We start from the raw sequence: 19,452 nt of genomic DNA, 5'->3' as shown, positions 1-19,452 counted from the left end.
CATGCGGGCCCCGCCCCCGGACGCGGTCAGCGCTGGCGCCGCAGGAAAGTTTGCGGCGGGGCCGGGAGCGGGAGCGGCGGGGCCGGGAGCGGCGGGATGGACGCGCTGAAGTCGGCGGGTCGGGCTCTGCTCCGGAGCCCCAGCGTCCACAAACCCTCCTGGGCCGGCGGCCGACACAAGAGTGAGACCCGCCGACCCGCTTTCCCCCTACCCCCCCGCGCCGACAGCGCTTCTGCCCGGCCGCCCTTACTCCCCTGCACCCCCTTGTCCTGCACCCCCCCCACCCCGCCTTCTTCCTTCCCGGCTTTATCCCGCTTCTCACCCCCCTGCACCCACTTTTCTCCCTCCTTGACCTTCCCCTTCCTCCCTCCTGCACCCCCTTTTAATCCTGCTTTTACCCCGTCTGCCCTTCCCCCTTTTTTCCATGCCCCTCTGTACCCCCTTTTTGCTTTACTTCGCTCTCTTGCACCCCTTTTTTCACCCCTCCTTTTTGCTCCCTACTTTGCTCCCTCCTATTGCACCCACCTTCCCCTTGCACCCCTTCCCCCGTGCAGCAGTGGGGTAGGATGGGGGGGCTGTCCCCGTCGCCTGGTGTGTGTGTGGGGGGGTGCTGTCCTTGTCCCCCAGCCTGGGGCGAAGGCTGGAGCCTGGCGGGTGGTTTCTGGCCTCGTCCCACTACTGGCTCCGTCACACGATCGATGGCCCCTGGGCGAGCGGCCACTTGGCCCCTGCCAGGCGTCCTCCCGCTGCGGCCGGGGAAGGGGGGACCAGCCCGGCTGACCCCTGCCCTGTCGTGGAGCCCTGAGCATCGCAGCGGGCAGCAGGAGGGTGCCTTGCCCTGCCTGCACCCCTTGCTGCCTGCAGGCGAGATCAAACTTCTTGATTTTATTAATCTGATGAGATTGACCCGGCATCATTGCACCTTTTCGCTAGGATTGCGGGCCCACAGCTGCGGAACGCGAAGGGGGCAGCTGGCTGGAGGGCAGCTTGGGGGGCTGTGTGGCACATGTGGGGTGCTGCCCCAGCGTGGCCTCGCGGGACGTGCCCGCCAGAGAGGCCCCTCGAGATGCGGCAGCCCTCGCCCTGAGCCTGCTGCGGAGTGACCTTGCAAACCACCCCCGTGCCCTTCGCTGGGTGGGGGGCATCGCCATCGCCCCGTGGGACGGACGCACCCTGGGCCTGGGTGCAATCGTTTGCGTTAACGGGAGGCTGGCTGAGGCGGTGGTGAACGGTGCAGAACAGGATGCACGGAGGAGCGTCTGTCTGTCTCTGCGCTGCCTCGGGTGCTCCTTCCTTTCTGAAACCACTTCAGTGGCTGCACTTAAACCACCTGTTTCCGTCCCAGGCCGGCACGAGCTATGGGTGCTTGGGGCCTCGCTGCGGCTGGCATTGTCCCAGGCAGTGTGGGGTGCTCGGAGGGTCCCCTGTCCTCGGTAAGGCCCCGAGCTGCCCTGCACAGGATACGGGACCAGTGCCTGGCTAGCGAGGCAGGGAGCGTGGGGCAGGCAGCTGCCTGTCCATCGCATGCAAACCACCCTCCACCCCAGCGTGCTCACCTGGCTTCAGCTGCTGAGGGTGGGAGGACGGTAGCAGCACCCTTGGCTTTTGAGAAATCTAGGCTTTTCGCTGGCACCCTCTGTTTCTAGCTGGGACGCGAGGTAAATGCAGCATCCCGCTTGTCCTTGGTTTTTCCTTTCCCTCTCCAAGTTTGGGACCTGTGTGTTGGGTGCGGAGCCCCTGCCCTCCTGCAAACCCTTGTCTCCCTGTGGGACTGCTCCCACCCGGCTTCCATCACTTCGACTTTAGCTAGTGCTGGGCTGGCCGAGGTGGTTCACTGCTCGGCACCCACGCCCGGTGCTGGGAGTGGTGCCGGGATTTACAGCTTATCTCCCATCTCGCCTTCCTACGGAGGCTGAGTCACCAGGGGATGGACGTGCCCCTGGGGTAACCCCACTGCATCCCAGCAACCCTGCCCTCCCGGCGCTGCAGGTTTGCAGGAAGCTGCAGAGTTCGGCCCCGCTGCTTGGAGGCGGCCGAAGGAGGCTGAATACAAGGCAGCGAAGCCTTCAGGGACATGTTTTGTCTGCGGCGAGCAGAGTCTCCTCTCTGGGAGCCCTGTCGCTCCCCAGGGCTGTGGGGCACCCTGGGAGGGCTGTGCTTTGTTGCCTCCTGCTCAAAGCAAGACCCTCCTTAAACACGAGAGCTGCAGATCCTAGGTTGCCAGCTCCGTGTCTGGAAGTTAGCTCCTGCGGTGCAATTTCAGGCTTAGAAATACCCACCTGACTTTCAGTTTGGTCCCAAACTTACCTCTGTACGTAGGAGCCTCCTTCCCACCACCCCCCCAGCACATAAGGGAAAAGGCCGATGGCCTCCTTGGTGATTTCCAGGGGAGAGCATAGACCTCTCCTCGCTGAGGCTTCACCCACGCGATGGGCTCCTCAGGGCTGTTGGTGACCGATTTAGTAAGTCGCAGCACATCACCTGGATCCCTGCAGCTCTGCGTGGGCTTAGCTAGCGGCAAATCCCCTCTTAGCCTCTGTGGGTAGGTGATGGTTAGCACAGGGTAAGGTTATTGCCGTGCGTGGGGCGGCACCGAGCCCTGCCCTGCGCCTGGCAGGGGCTGATGTTCAGGATCCCCTTGGTTATGGTGTGGGCCTGGGCACTCACAGTTAAACTGAGGAGCTGATGGATCTTAAAGGGTTGCTGCCATTTATTGTGGCTCGTGGAAAAAATTTTGGGGGTTTGTTTTTGCTGCCTTGGAGAGCTACGGAGGCTGATGATGAAGTCCCCCACATGAATGCCTTGCAGTTGCTGCATGGCTGAAGTGTGCTGTTGCCTCCTCCGACAGCCGGGTCTCTGCCCCATCTCCTTCCCTCAGCACCTTGTGAAAGCCGTACCAGCACTGCGAGCTCCCAGCCACTCGGGCACGGGAGTCCAGGCAGTAGCCAAACACCCTGCTCGTACCTAAACCCTCCCTCAGGGCTTGACAGGGGTATCCTTGTGCGTTTGGGAATCCAAGAGCCTCTTTGTTGTCTCTCTAGAGCTCCCGGAGAACTGGACCGATACCCGCGAGACACTGCTGGAGGGGATGCTCTTCAGCCTCAAGTACATGGGCATGACGCTGGTGGAGCAGCCCAAGGGAGAGGAGCTCTCCGCAGCCGCCGTCAAAAGGATCGTCGCCACCGTGAGTGTCCGTGCTGGAGCTGAGCCCCATCTCCTGCTGTCACTGGGGAGAGTTTCAAAAGCCGCAGGTCTGGAGGCAGTGCAGTCCGTCTGCAGGCTGCGGGGTGTCAGGATTGCAGGTCTAGCCCTTCCAGGGGTGAGCAGGCATCTTGGTGGTGGAGGTAGAAATGCAGACGGTGGCACTGGGAAGCCCTTGGGGCCAGCCCCGGCCCGCAGATGGGGCAGGCTGCGGAAAGCTGGTGTTACATGTCTGAGCTCTGGCTCCCGTTGATAAGCTTGGGTGACCCTGGGTGTGGAAGAAGCCTCTGACCTGGTGAAATCAGCCTTCCCCAGGGCCATCTCTCCTCTTGCAAGGCAGGGACAGCGTTTTGAGTGCAGCCAGCGCATGATCAAGAGCTAGCATGCAGTTCTGGGTTTTCCTTCCCGGGATTTGGAGGGTTAAGAGGAGAAGGGAGCAGGACAGCTTGCTCCAATTCCCAGCCAATACAGCCGCCGTCCCGCTGTAACCTCTGATGCAAGAGGGACTGATTTTCATCCGTCCTCTAGCACCAAGCCTCCCTGGAGCCCCTGCTCACCGGGCTCCAAGTAAAATTAACGCTTCTTTAAGCCCTTATAAAACGGAATGAGGCAAAGACCCAATCGTACAGTTAACTGTCGTAAAACTCAATGGGGTGGCAAACGGTGCTGGGTAATGACGGATCCTTTCCTGGCATGTGCTGAGCTGGACGGGAGGGGAGCACTCGCATGAAACAGGAGCTGCTGGCAGAGCCCTTCACGTCTGCTCTGATCAACCGAGAACAGAACCTTTAAATAAAAGCCTGAGGGCTGAGGCCAGCCTCGGAGGGGCAGGACCAACCGCCAGCCGGTCTGGACACGGCTCAAGTGAGATCCCCAGGGAGCCGGGCTGAGGATCCAGGTCTGCAGTTTGTAACTAGCTAGCTGTGGTTTTTTATATTTTTTTTCTCTGAGAGAAGCTGGGCAGTGAGCTGAATGTAACCTGAAGGCTGAAAGCACAAGACTAGTAAATAAGAGAAAGTGGCGCTTAAAAGTCTAGTTACTTTTTAAGCTGGCGTCCTTTTAAGCTGCAGGGGATGCTTTGCCACTCGAGTGGGGTTTGGCAGCACGGCTTGAAGCCAGCTGCCTGGGAGCCCACGTCCTGCAGAACCATCCTGCTCCCAGCACGGCTCTCTTGTTCATGCTGGTGTCCCCCTCTGCTCCGGAGCTGGCCCTAAAGACAAAACTCCCCAGGGTTTTACCAGGCGCTCGCACGGCTCGGCCAGAGCAGCCGCTGCTTCATGCGGATGGCCGCAGCAAAATTCTGCTGGAGGTGCTGGGCTGGAAGTACCTCTGCACAGTGTGGGGCGGAGGGTATGTGTTCTTGTCTCGGTAATGCCAGCGAAAATCACTGCTTCAGGGAAGGAAAAGTTTTGACAAGTGCCTTATCACACCTGGTAGTAAATTCAGTCTCTAGTACTAACGAGTGCTATTAATATGCCTATTAGGTAGTGCGTATCTAGAGTCTCTGCTCTGCTCATGTACCTTTGGATGTATCAGTGTTAAAAGCCTGTAACTTTCTCCTCTCTCTTTTCCTTCCAAAGGCGAAAGCAAGTGGAAAGAAACTGCAGAAAGTGACTCTGAAAGTCTCGCCCAGAGGGATCGTGTTAAACGACAGCGGAACGAACGAGCTGATCGAGAACATCTCCATATACAGGTGGGTTACGGGATGCACTTCAGTGGGTGTGTGCCCCAAGGCTCCTTGTCTGCTCCGGTCTCCACCCAGGCTGAGCAGACCCCTCGCTGGCCATCACGTCTTGATGGAAAGCAAAGGTGGGGGAAGGAGGGTGGTTGCTAAATTTAAGGTAAATTTACATCTGGTACAACAAGCGACCAGCCGGGGGTGAGGAAAGATGTGATGAGCCTGGAGGTGGTGTGTGTGCGGACTGCAGATCTGCAGCCAAGCGCTCCATGGCCACGCGTGGCTTTACCGCCTGGTTTTGGCAATAGAAACGCCAAAGCATCTGGGGCGACGGCAAGAGTCGAATACGGAGGATGGCCAGAGCATCTCTGAGTGGGCGAGGACCCAAGCACCGGAGCCGGGGCTGCCCTCCCCTCCCCTCGCTGGCTGCTCTGCACCTCTCATACGTTTAAATAGCTCTGAGAAAGAGTAGGGCTGGGACAGCTGGTGAGACCCAGTACCAGCGTGGGGACGGCGAGGATGCATTATCCCATATCTGCTCCTCTGGCTTTGGCCAGTGTTTCTTCCAAAGAGGCTGGAGGCAGGCGCAGGCCTGGTGGAACAGAGCTCAGCTCGGATCTGGCCCTTTCCATCTCCTCCATCCCTTCTCCCTCTACATCCCCCACGCTCTGCTTCTGTCCTTCACCTGCTGCTCTGTCCCCCTTTGCTAAATGTGGGATGGGGAGCACTGGGTTGGGGCACTCTCTCTAACCGGACTACTAACCCGCTTGCTTTTCTACAGTTCAAACTAAGCAGTTGCATACAGCCACCGGTGCTGAGCCCCAGCCTTCTCCAGGAGATAAACCCGCTGCTAAAGAGCGGAGCTGGGTAAAGCGGCCGTGCCAAAATCGGGATCGCTGTGCTGGTGTAAAAGCAGGCAGAGCCATGGGGCCAGGGTTTTTAGATGCTGCCTTAAATTCTCCTCAGACGCTTTAACAGCCATCAGTAAAGCTGTTCCTCCTGGTCAGTGCTCATGTACGAGCATCCCCTCAATTCAATTGACTGAAGTCAGCGCATCCTAAGTAGGCTGCCGATGTGGGGGCTGATGCTGCTCCTCGGAAATGCTGGCCCTGTGGGAGCTGGGGTCACGGTGAAAGCTGGGGTCTGTGTGCGTGGGGCGGTCATCTCCCCACTCTGCAAGCATGCTCCACCGGTGGCGGTCCCAGGGCTTTCCTCTAACACCTCTGCTGTCTTCTCTCCGGCTTTTCTATTCACCGGGATGATGCTGGCTCTGAGCTCTTGCCCCGGATCATGTGCTGGGGCAGGACGGGGTGGCTGCGGCTAAAACGCAGCCACCGTCACCGGACGTGCCGCTGCCAGAGGCCTCGGTCGTAAAATCGGCTCGCTTCAGAGGCGGGCGTGAGTTATCCTTTCCCTGGAAAATAGCGGCCATCGAATATCGAGCTGAGCGCTGAGGGTTGCTGGAAGGGCCACGTACCTGCGCAGACGACCTTCCACGGCTTTGTCACGATTATTAAAAGAGTGGCCACACAGTTGTGGGAAAAGTTGGAGAAAGGAGTGAACTTCCAAGTGCCTCTTTAATGCGGAGCACAGCTCAGCTCTGGAAAACAAAATAAAGGCCATTGAGCAGAGGCATCCTCACGCGCAACAAGAAACTAATGCAGTGTAAATAAATTTTGAATGTGGCTTTTTTTAAGTCCCAGCATTTGCTGGGAACTGGGACCTTCCAGTCCCCTCCCTGCAAACTCTTGGGGGCAGCGAGAGCGGGAGCTGAAGGGGCAACGTGGGGCCGTGGGAGAACTTTCACCAATGGGTCCCGCTTTTTCCTTGGGTTTTCTCTTTCCTTAACGCCTGTTTGATCTGTCCCGTGCCCAGGGAAGAGGCTTTGCTTGCTGCTAGCACCTCCTGTCTTGCACTAAACCCCTGGGGCTCCTCCGGCCTTTACTCGCTGGCTTCAGACGAGACGCTCAGTCCTGCAGCTCCTAGCATGGACGGACCCGTGGGAGATGGCGCTGGCTGATGCTGAGGGACCCACTGCTCTGCAGAAGGGAGCTGAGCCCTCGGTCACAGCCTCGTCGCCCCAAACAGGTCAGCCTGTTGCTCTTCCAGAGCCTTGTTCAGCATTTCGGAGTCAGCCCTGCCCTGCCTGGGGGCTGAGAGAGACACGGCCATCCTGGGGATGCTCCAGTGAGGAGGCTGAGCCTCCGTCCCCATGTCCCATGTGCTCAGGGGTCTCGGAGCATCCTGTGCATCTGCTACTGCAGATCTCAGAGCCTGAATTTCAGCCTTTCCAACAGCTTTTCTTGGGCACCCCTACATCAATTTCTTTTCCCTGGTTTGAGCCTCAAGATTAAATAGTAGGCTGAGAACAAGTCCTTCTCTCTCCTTGCAAGCTTATCCTCCAAGGAAAATCTTCCGAGTCTCTCTCCTGAAGGCAGAGCATTTGTCAGGCGTAGTCCCAGGCTGGCACACTGCAGAGTCTTTACCTCCTCTAACCTCTCCTTTCCTACAAGGTGAAACATTTTCTCTTCTCTCCTGCCTCTGCGTGTGATGCACGTGGTTCACGCCGTGGCTGCGGGAGTTGCTCTGGGCTTCTCTTACGCTCAAGCCAGTGGCATCGACTCCTCTGCTTTGGGAAGGAGTTGCATTGAAGCCTGGTAACGCTCCTGTGCTCCCTCTGCCTTCCCTGCTTGGCCCTGGAGCTGGAAGCCCTGGGGTAGGCGCTTGCTGGCAGGCCAGAGGAGGGGTTGATTGCTCTCCCTTGCGTGCAGTGCCCTGGACAAGACATTTCATTCTGTCTTTCAGGATATCCTACTGCACGGCAGACAAGATCCACGATAAAGTGTTTGCCTACATTGCCCAGAACCAGCTCAATGAGAACCTGGAGTGCCATGCCTTCCTCTGTACCAAACGGAAAATGGTCAGTCCAGAGGAAGAAATGGGGATGTGGCTGTAGGAGGAGGAAGCAGAGAGGGGCTGCGCCGGTGAGATAACAGCTCTGCCCCTAGTTAGAGCGAGGAGGGGCCCTGCCCCAGCGAACGGCCACGGGAGAGCACCCACCCTCCTGCTGCCGTCACCGCCTGCCCACAGGCAGTTAATCCCGGCAATGCTGCTCAGTGCCGGGCCGTCGCTCTGGAGCGGGCGTAACTCCGGGCTGGATTCAGCCCGTCGTCTTGGCAGGTAAAAGCCTTTCTGCCCCAAGGTCTGGGCTGGCGGTGAGAGGACCTGGCCCTGCACCGGCACGTGAAACCTCCCCTGCCATGCTGCGGTCCCAGCTGCTGGGACTCTTCCCTGCTCAGCATCCACTTCCCCAGGCTTCCGGAGCTGGTCTGAGCCCGGCGTGCGGAGAGGCTTTGGCAGGCGGGGAGGACTCCGGGGAGGCTGGCAGCGAGGTGCCCGGGGCGGCCTCGTTGACGAGGAGGCGTTTAGCCAGCGGTTCTGGGCTCGCCGCCCTGGCTTCCTTCCATTTCTTGCCATTGAAGCTCCTTGTCCAATTTTTAGCGGCGTCTTTGCAGATGGTGCCATGTCCTCCCTGCTGGAGCAGCGCAGGAGACCCCGCTGCGTGCTGAGGATGGGGCTCGGAGCAGAGACCTGTGTATAGAAAACGCTCTCTGGCTCTTGCTTTGAACCCGCTCATGGGATTTTTTTTCCTGCTGATTCAGTGCATCAGGAGCGGCAGGGACCCGGCACTGATGAGTTGGTGAGGGAGAGAAGTGGGTCACTGGGCACCGGCTGCAAGTGGGGCAAGGAGAGCCCTGGGGGTCTCACCAGTGGCAGGAAAGGGCTTTAGGGGAGAGGAAGGGCAGGTCAGATCCCTCTGCCCCCAGAAATCCTTCCCCTGGTGCCTGTTGTGTGGCCCGAGCGGAGAACGGGATCTCCCGAATCCGCAGGGAAACAAACCTCCCGAGAGCCATTCCCAGTCAGTGCATCCCAGCATGGTGATTCCTGGGTCCTTACGAGCATCCCTGTGCCCGGAGCGTGGCCACCGCAGCTCTGTTAATATTCTGCGCTTCTCCCAACTCTTTTTTTTTTTTTTTTTTTTTTTTTCTCCTTCCGGGGAGAGAATAACGGAAGCTACAAGTTGTCTCTGCTTTCTGCGGCGCGCGCTCCCATCCTTGCATGGCGAAGATAAGCCTCGCTCTGCAAATTAAAATTTAAATCTCTCCAGTGCTAAAAGAATTATCTCAGTGGTACATCAGCTCAGTGAGTCTCCCTCCAAATAAAGTTCTCCAAGGCCTTTTGTGGCAAAAACTAGAAATACTTTTTTTTTTTTTTTTTTTTTTTCCCCTCTCCTTGTCTATAAAATGCATGAACGTCATGCTGGTAAGGTGATGCCCTGCTCCCAGACCAGGAACCGTCCCTGCCGCAGGGCAGGGTCCCTGAATGTACATACAGCTACCAGTCACGGGCATATAATTAGTCCGTATTTTTAGTTCCTGGGTAATTCTCAACGGTAGCTGGGTCTATTAAACTTGATTCCGATGTGACAGCTTAAATTGTAAACAGCTGTGAGAAGTTTCATACTTAATTACCATATTTAAGGTTTTGCCGTAAAGCGTTTGCACTTCCATCAAAGATGTAAATAGCTCCGACATTGAAATGAGCTCTCCTGCTTTCCGAGGCTTAATTGGCAGCGATAGGTTTGCTGGCTCTCCTTGTCCCTCCCGCGCGGGAGCGCCTGGCTTTTGGGGGACGCCTGTGCTCCGTTCGCACTCCCCCCGCGTCGCCATCCTCCGAGCTACCAGGGGCTGCGGGTTACGGACCCGGATCTGGGTTTTAGTTTGCAACTTCGTAAAACAAACTCGCGCCCAAAGGCTCCTGCAGCGCGGCAGCCTTGCAGGGTGTTACTCGTTATCTCCTTGCACTTAAACTGCTCGTGAGCTCTGCCTTCTAATGAAACTGGCATTTATGTCGCTATTTATACATCTCCAGCAACTCGGGCTGTTGAAGGTGGTGGGTTTTTTTAATGCTGCTCAAGCTCTCGGCTTGGGGAGGAATGGAGGGACTGAAGGGGAAGGTGTCCCTGCTCCTGCTGTGGCCCTGGCTGTTGCAAAACAAATCCATGCTGTTGGTCTAAGCCAGCGAGACCCCAGCTTAGCTCGGGGGAGCCAGGGGAAGACCCTGGGGTCTCTCTTGTCCTGCCTCTAAGATGGCTCCCCGTTGGAGAGAGCTGCAAATCCGTGGCGTTTTACCCTGTTGCTCTCAGAGCATCCTTGTGCACGCGGTCGTGCGCGGTGCCAGGGAGGGATGGACCGCAGCTCTGCGCATCCCTCCCCAGCACTGGTGTGGCCGACAGCGGCGTGGTCCAGGGCTCGGCCCAGGTGCTGATTCCCTTCGAGATGTTGGTCGTTCTGGTGGGTGATGCCCTGCAGCGGGTACAGCCCAGCCCAGCCCTGGAGCTGGGAGTTACATCCCTCGGGGAGCTGCAAGGACAAGCCCGGGGCCGTGCAGCACTTGCACTTGTTTAGATCACGCTTAGATGTGGAGTGCAGGAAGAACTGTGCATGCCCTGCGGTCAGGAGCAGCTCTTCCCTCCCCATCCATCAGCGCGATGGCTGTGACAGCCACGGCCCTGCCTCCTCTGTCTTCCCATTACACCTAAAGTCGTGTCTACAACGAGCTGCATGTCCTACACGGAGCAAGTCTCTGCTTCCATCAATATTTGATTACCCCTCCCCAGCCAGGCAGGGAGCGTGTGGAGCGGAGGACTGGTTGGATCCAGGTTAACATGAATCTGCAAAGCAAAACCTCCAAACGATTTAAATCTACAGGAGGACCCATCGATTAACGTGCTGCCTCACCGCTGTCTTTCCAGGCACAAGCAGTCACCCTCACCGTAGCCCAGGCCTTCAAAATCGCATTTGAGTTCTGGCAAGCGGCTAAGGAAGGTGAGTTTTTCCCCTCTTCCCATTCTTCACCCGAAAGTTCAAGGGATGACTTTGGGTTTTTTCCAGCTTTCAAGTGCCTTTTCCCCTTGCCCTCCAAATTTCCAGGCTGCTGTTAAGGTTGGTCCAACCTCTGGTGTGATTTAAGGCATCTTCCAGGTTTCTCTCGACAGCCTTGTAAATCCAGCCAAATTTTGGCTGCGCTCCTTTCTTGCAGGCGGGGTGTGAAGGACCTGGTGCCAGTCTGTGGTACCTCAGAGCCTAGCCGTTGTCGGGATTTTTGCTTTCACCTTCCACGAGATTATAAAACGTGCCCAGAGCCTGGGCCGCTGTGGGCAGAGGAGACCTGGTGGCTTGTCCTAGCTGTCCCTCCTGTCCCTCCTCCCTAAAAGCTTGCGGGGAAGCGCTCTGCGGGCAGTGACAGGGTCTCCTTCTTTTGCAGAGAAGGAGAAGCGGGAAAGGTCCATCTTGGAAGGAGAAGGGACGAGCAGCCCCAGCTCAGAAGCCCCTGCTCACCCCGACACACGTAAGTCACCAACAGCAGAGCTTTGCTTCGGGCTCGGCGATGGGGGGAACAGCCTGAGGTCTGCGGGGTTTTCCCTGAACGGGGCAGGCTCCTGGGAGGGCTTTGAAGACCAGCAAGGAGCAAACACTTCTGTCGTAGTGGAGATGTTGCCCTTGGCAGAGCGCTTGGGACGTGGTGGCCGCCTGCCGAGTCCTTCCATCTCCCCCTTAAATATCTCGTGCGGCCCCTCGTACACAGCTGCTGCCACCCCAAATCTGTTTACTTCTGCCCCAGGCAAATTGGCCATAATGTCCTTATGAGCTTAGCGTGGACCCCCACATCCCAAGTTTGATTTCGGGTTTGTCTCGAACCCAAAACACTTGCCATCCCATCGGCTGAAGGAGATGGACATCCAGGTGCCGCTCTGCCTCCGGCTCCCCTAAGGAAGGAGAGGTGCGTGAAAATAAAACAATTAAATAGCAAACCCCCTCATAATTCAGTGCCTGGCTGTGGGTCCTCTGCCACCTCTGAAACGCAAGATGCATAGCCAGGGAGAAGTGGGACAAAAGGCTAATCTCTCTTCCATGCTGGCCACGGAGATAAGAGGATTTGGCACAGAGGAAAACAGTATTAAATTGGGCTTCCTTCCAGGCTGGCACGTCTCTTTTCTTCATGTGAAGGCCCAGGACTGGAGGAATCTGTCACAAATGGTGGCACATCGGGATAAGTGAGGCCCGGGACTGCCACGGGTGTAGGAATGGGCTCCGGCGTCTGCCTGGGGGGTGCTCCGCAGCTGGGGCGCTTCTGCATCCACCCTTGCTGCAGGGTGCTGGGGAGGATTTGAGGCTTCCCTGAAACAAGCCAGCCTGCGGTGTACCAGCAGCCCCCGAGCTATAAACTGTTCTTCACCCAATGCAGGATTTGCCCTTGGTCCTATAAAATAATGATGAATCGATGCCGTGGGCTGAGCTGAGGATATCTCCCACCCTGGGCTATGAAGCCCTGGGGTTGGGATGTCCTGGGGTGGGATGTGTCAGCTTTGCCTGGGGCTGATCCTGACTCATCCCGAACGTAAGCGGGTACCGAGGAGCCTCCCCTGATGGCTGCTGGAGGGATGAGCCGGCTGATCCTCCCCTGCATCCCTGTCGAGAGGGTCTCAGGTGCCTGATGTGAGCATCACGAGTTATTCAGGCTGAAACCACAGCCCCCGCTGGGGTGAATGCAGCTCCTCCATGCTAAAATTTGGGGCCATCCTGAAGGAATTTGATGCAACCCTTTGATTCCCCTCTTGAGGGGAAGTGATTACTGCAAAAAGGCTTGGTTTCGTGTCATCTCTGTTTTCTCCTCCCCTGCCTCATTCCCTCTCTGCTCTGTTCGCAGCAGCAGCCACGGGGAACTTGCTGGATTTAGAAGACCCTGCCAAATCGCCCCTGACCAGCAGCGCAAACTCCCCACACTTAGATAACAGCATGTTTGGGCCCAGCTCATCTGTAAATAACAACGTGGTGTGGGTAAGTGTGTGCCCGGGGCACCGCGGCATCTGCCGAGCCGGGGGGTTGTGATGCCACCTCCATTTCGTGTGCTCCAGGTCCCATCACGGGGCTTTTTCTTGGATAAAAACCCTCCCCGGGAGCTCTGGGGCAGCTGAGCCGTTCAGGCAGGGTTTCAGAGATGCCGAGCGAGCTGAGTTTCGGTGTCCTACTCAAAATGATCGATTAGTGTTCGAGTACCTACTGCCCTTTTTAGGCTCTGTAAATAAATGAACGCAATTGCGAGGCACTCTGAGAAACGCCGCTGTCAGATAATTGAATATTACTTATTCTTGAGCAGCATTTCTCAGTGGTTTGTCACTTAATTGAGAGACCACCTAACTGCTCTGTTCAGGGGAAAAAATCATTATGTTGATGGCTTTTGTTTACTGTTCACTAAAACCAGGTTGTATTTATGTTCATTATTACTCTTATTTTTCCCTTGTTCTTGTTTGCGGCTGTATCTGGCTTGTATGAGCATGGATGGCTTCTCTAAAATGTCCTCAGTCATCTGGCTTAATTGTTTCATGGACCACTAATAGAAAAATAACAACCCAGCCCACGTGCCTGGGTGTGCATCCGTTGGGGAGCCTCCTCCGTGCCCAAGTGCTCCATCACCAGCCAGGCTCGGGCTGATCTTTGAAGCCCCACTTGACGTGGGACCTCGTCCCTGCCACGTGCCCTCTCTGGAAACACGCCGTCTGCTGAATTTTGGAGAATTGAATGATAAAGGCCTTTGCCTGGAGCCTTCTTCTTGAGTATGCCAGGGCTGAGCCTGAGGCTTTTCAGGTTAAACCTGAAGATCAACTCTAAGTCATATCAAATCGCGGAAGCTTATCAGCAGTCTCCGATCCCTCCCTTCTTGCAGCGTTTTCTTACTTTACGTATTACATTAAGTCTGTAAGCACACCACACAATTTTGGGAATAGTCAAGTCTGTCCATAGCAAAGCCCTCGCACAGAGCCCATCTTCCTGCATCGGAAACCTTTCTCCCCCAGGCAACTCAAATGCTTTCCTTGGGAAACCTTAAGAGCAGAGCAGAGATGAAGGATCCCAGAGCTGCTTTCAAGCAGCGCAGGTCCCCCCTGTGCTGGTGCAGAGTTGCTTTCCAGGTTCCTGATCCAGACGAGCCCCGAGGGATGCCTGGAGCATCTTGCCGAGTTCTGTCGGGGTCCCTCATCTTAGCAGAAACCCGCAGCACATGCCAGTCGCGTGCCGGGAGCTGGAAGAGCCGAGGGCTGTGGTTAACCCCAGAGGGGGATGTGGGCCAGCTGATGGGCCAGATCCAGCCCGTGCAGGCAGCGAGGCAGAATTAGCCTGGTGTGGAGATGGTGGGAAAGGGCCAAGCCCCTGCCCCGTCCCTGGGCTGCGAGGGGAGCACGGCATCCCCGACCCGAGCCCTGGGATCTGCTCTGAGGAAGCCTGGACCACCCGGAGTTCTGCCTCTTACCCTGGGGCTTGTGCAGAGAGTGAGAGGAAACCTGCCCAAGGAGGCAGATGGCCGAGAGGAGCGTTGCTTTAGGCACTCATAAATCAAACTATATACATTTTTTTGTCTGCCGTGTGCAAATACAGAGCTGGATCTCTAAATACGCTTTTGTGCGTTCTCTTAGCAACTACTTCTCTCTCTTTTTATCTCTTTAACAAAGGAAATGGATGATGGTCTCGACGAGGCATTTTCAAGGTAATTCTAATAACTCCCTTTACAAGTTCACGCCACTTGGGGACCAGCGCGGGAGACTTGACTGGTGACTGGCTTTTAATAATGCTTCTAATCTAATCAGCCGCCGTGATCTGACCTAGGCAGCTGCCCCATCAGTGCCTCAGCTGTTAATTGAAAGATAGGCTTTGAGGCTGGCTGATAAGCCAAATATTTTGACAACCTTTTAAGGATGGAGAGAGGCTGTATGTGATAGGGAATTTAATTCCCCAAGCAGTTGGCATGTCCGCTCCCGCTTGCCGGGGCGGTTTGAGGCTGCCTGTTTCCAGCCCTCGTGCTAGCTGCAGCGATGCTGGTCCCAGCTTCTGGCACGAGGGACTTTACCCTTCCTCTCCCCTCCGTGAGGTTTGGACTAGCCCTGGGACTTCGTTCCCATCTGTCCCCAAACCAACAGCAACTGCTGAGGGCAGCCTCCCTGCTCCACCGGTCCTTGTTGCAGCGTGGTGGCATCAGGGCGACTCTGATGCACCAGTTTTGAATTCACGCTGCTGAGCGCGTTCAGAGTTTGTGGCCGTAGCTTCATGTGGCTTAGTTCACCTTCCAATCCAAATTAAGAGCTTCCCTGCACGTGCGTGCCGAGCAATCCAGCAATGTTAAACAAATCCCTTTTCTTTCAGGTGAGTTTTCCTGTCTGTCCTTGTGCAGGCAGGCCCCTGCGGGGTGATGGGGATGCTTTAGTTTACGTGGGTCCCATCCTCCAGATCAATACATGAAGCCACCCAGCCGCCGTTTGGGCCGCGTGAGCTGCAGAGGCCCCAATTTGGGCTAAGATCTGCCTTGGGTGCAGATGCTACAGGCAGCAGAGAGGTGCCAGGCCTCCTCCTCCTCCTCCGGCCGGGAGGTGCTGAAAGAGGGAGTCGGGCAGCAGCAGGGCTGAGCCCAACGCCATCGCCTCCCCGAGAGCCGCTCGCCTCCGCCGGGGTTTGCAGCAGTGCAAAACCTGCACGCTCAGCCCTAAGGAAACAGACCTTCGTGTCTTGTTTGGCTCTCAGGAATGATTTACAGCTTCCACTTCCACGGTAGCCCTGTCCCAAGTCATGTTTGATAAAGGGGCTGCTTGAATTTATGTCTTAATGTCAGCTATTTTCCTCACCTCTGTTCCTTGCCCTACTTAATTAAGCAGATGTTGTTGGTTGCGGTCTTTTGTTTTGCACTGCTGGATGCCGAGCTGTCACATCACCCTTGGCCTTCTGGTGACTCAGTATTTGGACTGCTCATCCACCGAGGCGGATGCTTCTGAAAGCGTTCCTGCCGCAAAATCATCGCTGGACATTTTTCTTTATTAAAAAAACGTGCGTGTGGCTAGTTTAGTCTGAGGCTTATTCGACACTATGCCTCCCCTGGACGAAACGCCAAATATTTGAGTTAACCTTTGGCCCTGGGAGAATTGATGCTGCAGTGTTACATTTTCACGGAGGTATTTAATAACACAACAACAAACTGGGGCTTGTTAGGTTTTGCGAAACATCTGGGATGTGCTGAGATGAAAACCTCTTAAAGCTGATCCTGTGGGCTATTAAACATCGTCTGGGTCCTGCTGTGTCTTAATGCAAAGAGTTAAATGTTTGGGCCGGGGAGTGCGGCAGGCAGCGAGCTACAGCACACGCTGCGTGTCCAGACACACCAGCATGAAAACTGAGTCATTGCAATGAGGCTGCTCCTTTGGTCAGCAGAGCCTTTACGCTGAGATAAGATCCCAGCTAACGATGCACCCGCCAGCAATAGCTCGGGGGAGGAAAACGGCACCGTTCTGCCGGACCATTAATATACGGGATGTCCAGACTGCAAATTCCCTAGATGCCTGTAGGGGAAATGTTAGGATAAACCAGCAGCAAAGGTGCAACAAACTTGGGAGAGCTGCAAATGTTACGTGCCAGCTCTCCCCTTACTGAATTATTTCATTCCATTGGAGGATTTTGAAACGTGGAACTGCAGCTAGCGTTCGGCATTACAGATGCATCAAGCATCCAGGCTATAAACTGCACGGATTTGTGTTCTTACTTTCTGTTTTTCTCCCCTCTTAGACTGGCTCAGTCGAGAACAAACCCTCACGTCCTTGACACGGGACTGACAGTTCAAGACATCCAGAGTGCAGAAACGCTCTCACCTGTAGACTGGAACAAAATAGATTCCAACACAGGCGAGAAAGATGATCTGTTCATGTTTTGAGGTCAAACGCATCTAAGAGCTGGCAAGAGAATAACCACTAAAAGTCTATGGACTGAATCATGCTGTTCCAGGTGCTGTACGCAGGGGACTCTTCTGAGGGCTCTTCACCAAGTCAGATGATGTTACAGCACAGTTTAGACCAAAGCTTTAGAAATCTAATGCAGATTTTTGTACCTTGCTTTTATCTAAACCACGAGATGCTCTTGAACATATTTATTCATAGCCGTTACAGTTTACATATATTATTGGAAGGTGTGTAGAGCATCTACAGTATTATGTGGCAATATACCATGGAAGAACCTTCAGCAGTGCCTGTTCCTCTCTGAAAAAAGACTATGCAACACCAAAGTCTCTCTGTATATACTTTTCTAGACAAAGGTCTGCAGATGCAAATACAATTGCAAGCACAACTGTTACTAATCCACTGTTTCTTGAACAACACGTCACCTGCCTGGGCGGAGGGGAGGAGATTTGCAGCAGCTGCTAACAGTGTTAAAATCAAAGAGGTAGCAGAGATCTTGCTTTTGTTGTGAATGTCTGTGATACTCTCACAGTTGTCAATCACCCCTATGGGTTCTGGCTGTTTCTTTGCCAGCTTCGTGTGGGAATTGACACTTTTTTACCCAAAGACTCTATGAAGTTTTGCACTTTAAAACTTGAACTGAAAGCAATGGTCCGAATTGTCAAGGTAAGCAGTGCCTGTAACTTCTCTTCAGAAGCTATTTACCCCAAAAATAAACCCCAACCCCACAATGCTGCAGGTCTGTTTCAAAACTGACTACTCGCGTGCGCCATTTCTGATGCGACTTGAAATACTGAGGCTCCGTTGCACTGTTGGCTTGAAAAGCAAAACCACCAGGGAGTAACAATTTGTTTTGCTAAAGCGTGTTGAAAGTTGCAGGTTGGGTGAACCCAGTAGCACAATAGATCTGTGTTCTTAGCTCTGCTAAGTGGATTTGGCCGTGCATGGCTTTTTAGTGTCTCAAAACCATTTGGTTGTTGCTCACTCAATAGACTCAAATGGAATTGGATTAGGCAAGACCAATACCTGGATGTTCAATTAGCAAGAGGTGCCCCTTCCAGCAGGACTCCGATCCTCTTCCCCCCCAACAGCCGCATCTCCTGTGAGGCTTGGGAAGCTGTCTTCATCTGCTCCTGGAATTGAAAATAAGTAATGGAGGTATAAAGCTTATGCTAATTAAAAGATTAAGTTTAATGATCCTAAATAGTCGCACTGACAGTTTGCAGTGTTTGTGGCCTTATGTGAAGTATACTAATCTGTTTTATAGATTTGTAACTTGGTTTTGAAACACTAATTCATTCCCCAGATAGCTCTTTATAACTCTCTTAAAACTGCTTGCAGGAAAAAAAAAAAAAAAGAAAAACCTCTTTGTCAGCTGTAAGAATTTATTAGGAAACAGCTGAGTGACTCTAACTTAGATTTGATTTTTTTTTTTCCCTAAGTATTATTGTGATAAGGTGTTGAGGACTTGTGAAGCTGACTCATCATGTCTCTTAATAAAATGTGTGCTCTATTTATCCTGCAAAATTGTGTTTAAAGCAATTTTACATCTTGAAACTACTGTGCCCATGACTGACTTGATCTTATGTATAGCATCAGTTTCTCGCAATTGAAGGAATTATTCAGTTTGTCCGTGCTACAGAGGCACATGGTAGGGACATGAACCTATTGTGTAAGCGATGCCAAAACTGCGCAGAAGTGGTTGCAGCGAGCGCCTTGTCCCGCCCCCGAGGAGTGGTGATCTTCCTAGGAAAGAGCTTGGGCTGTAGGAATGGACCGTGAGGATTTCTCTGTACACTGATCTTTCTCCTTTTCTAGAGACTCTAGGAGCATATACTGAAATGCACAATACTATATGTGTATGTATATAGTTTTTTAAGAAAAACTTATGCTGTAAAGAATATCTGTACTGAGGAAAATAAAAGTTCTACCATTTTTTGGAGCGTCTGTGCTGGGTGACTATTTTTACCATGGTCCTTCTAATGTGTAGAAGCCTTTGTGTTTCTAACTAACTGGTTGAATTCTCCGTCTCCCTTCATGCATAGCAGTAAGCGATCGGAAGCATCCACGGGAGGTTTCTGTCTGTCGGAAGGCTGTTTCCAGGGCCATCCGGGTGGGAAGATGGCTGCAGTTAGATACTAGTCCACGGTGCTGCCTCCGGGAAACGCTTACGGGACTGGATGCGGCCACGCAGGATGCACAAAGGGATGCACAACAGCCTCCTTCCCTCCTGCGCCGGGCCGGGAGGTGACCGTTGCAGCCGGCTTAGGAAATCTGTCCCTGCCTGAGCCCCCGTGTCGCTGGACAGGCCTCCAGGTAAGGGTGTGACAACGAGTAAGAAGAGGGAGGTTGGTGCTTAGGGCTCGTCTGCAGATAAATGTGGCGCTGGTAACATCAAAAAACAAAATCTCTTAATTGAGAGAGTTTCTGAGTTGCTGTGCAAAGTGCTTCTCCCTTGGGGGGAGTTTAATTTGTACAGCTGCCTTTTAAATAAAAACAGCCTGGAGAGTCCGGCACAGCCCTGTGTGCTCAGCCTCCCCCTGCAATTCCTGCCTTCGCTGGCTGTGAGCTTGGAGCGACCGGGCTCCCGCAGCTACCGGCTAATCACGCTGCTAACGCTCGTCTGGGAAGCACACGGAGAAATTCATTTAGGGATGCTGACAAAAAGATGTAACCTGTGTGTACCACCACGCTCCCTTTGGGGTATCGGAGCTGGCCTGTGGGCAGAGCAAAGGGGCTTTGC

General features: G+C 54.5%; 1 protein-coding gene across 3 annotated transcripts; it reads left to right on the top strand.

Moving 5' to 3' along the window:
- The first annotated feature begins 96 nt into the window (after positions 1-96).
- LDLRAP1 (low density lipoprotein receptor adaptor protein 1) lies at positions 97-18,635 on the top strand. 3 transcript variants are annotated; one of them, XM_050909993.1, is made up of 9 exons: positions 97-181; positions 3,042-3,184; positions 4,782-4,894; positions 7,685-7,799; positions 10,695-10,767; positions 11,207-11,290; positions 12,653-12,780; positions 14,448-14,482; positions 16,543-18,635. In XM_050909993.1, the coding sequence occupies exons 1-9, from the start codon at positions 97-99 to the stop codon at positions 16,685-16,687; spliced, it is 921 nt and encodes a 306-aa protein (XP_050765950.1). In that variant the 3' UTR covers positions 16,688-18,635. The 3 variants fall into 3 exon arrangements, with proteins under 3 accessions (XP_050765950.1, XP_050765949.1, XP_050765951.1); XM_050909992.1 differs by having other exon boundaries at positions 12,650-12,780; XM_050909994.1 differs by lacking the exon at positions 14,448-14,482 and having other exon boundaries at positions 12,650-12,780; positions 16,543-16,632.
- Positions 18,636-19,452: the final 817 nt, after the last annotated feature.

The sequence above is a fragment of the Gymnogyps californianus genome, chromosome 22, assembly GCF_018139145.2.
Source record: "Gymnogyps californianus isolate 813 chromosome 22, ASM1813914v2, whole genome shotgun sequence".
NCBI classification, from domain to species: domain Eukaryota; kingdom Metazoa; phylum Chordata; class Aves; order Accipitriformes; family Cathartidae; genus Gymnogyps; species Gymnogyps californianus.
Note: the sequence above shows the minus strand (reverse complement) of the source record. Positions and strands in the feature narration are given on the sequence as shown.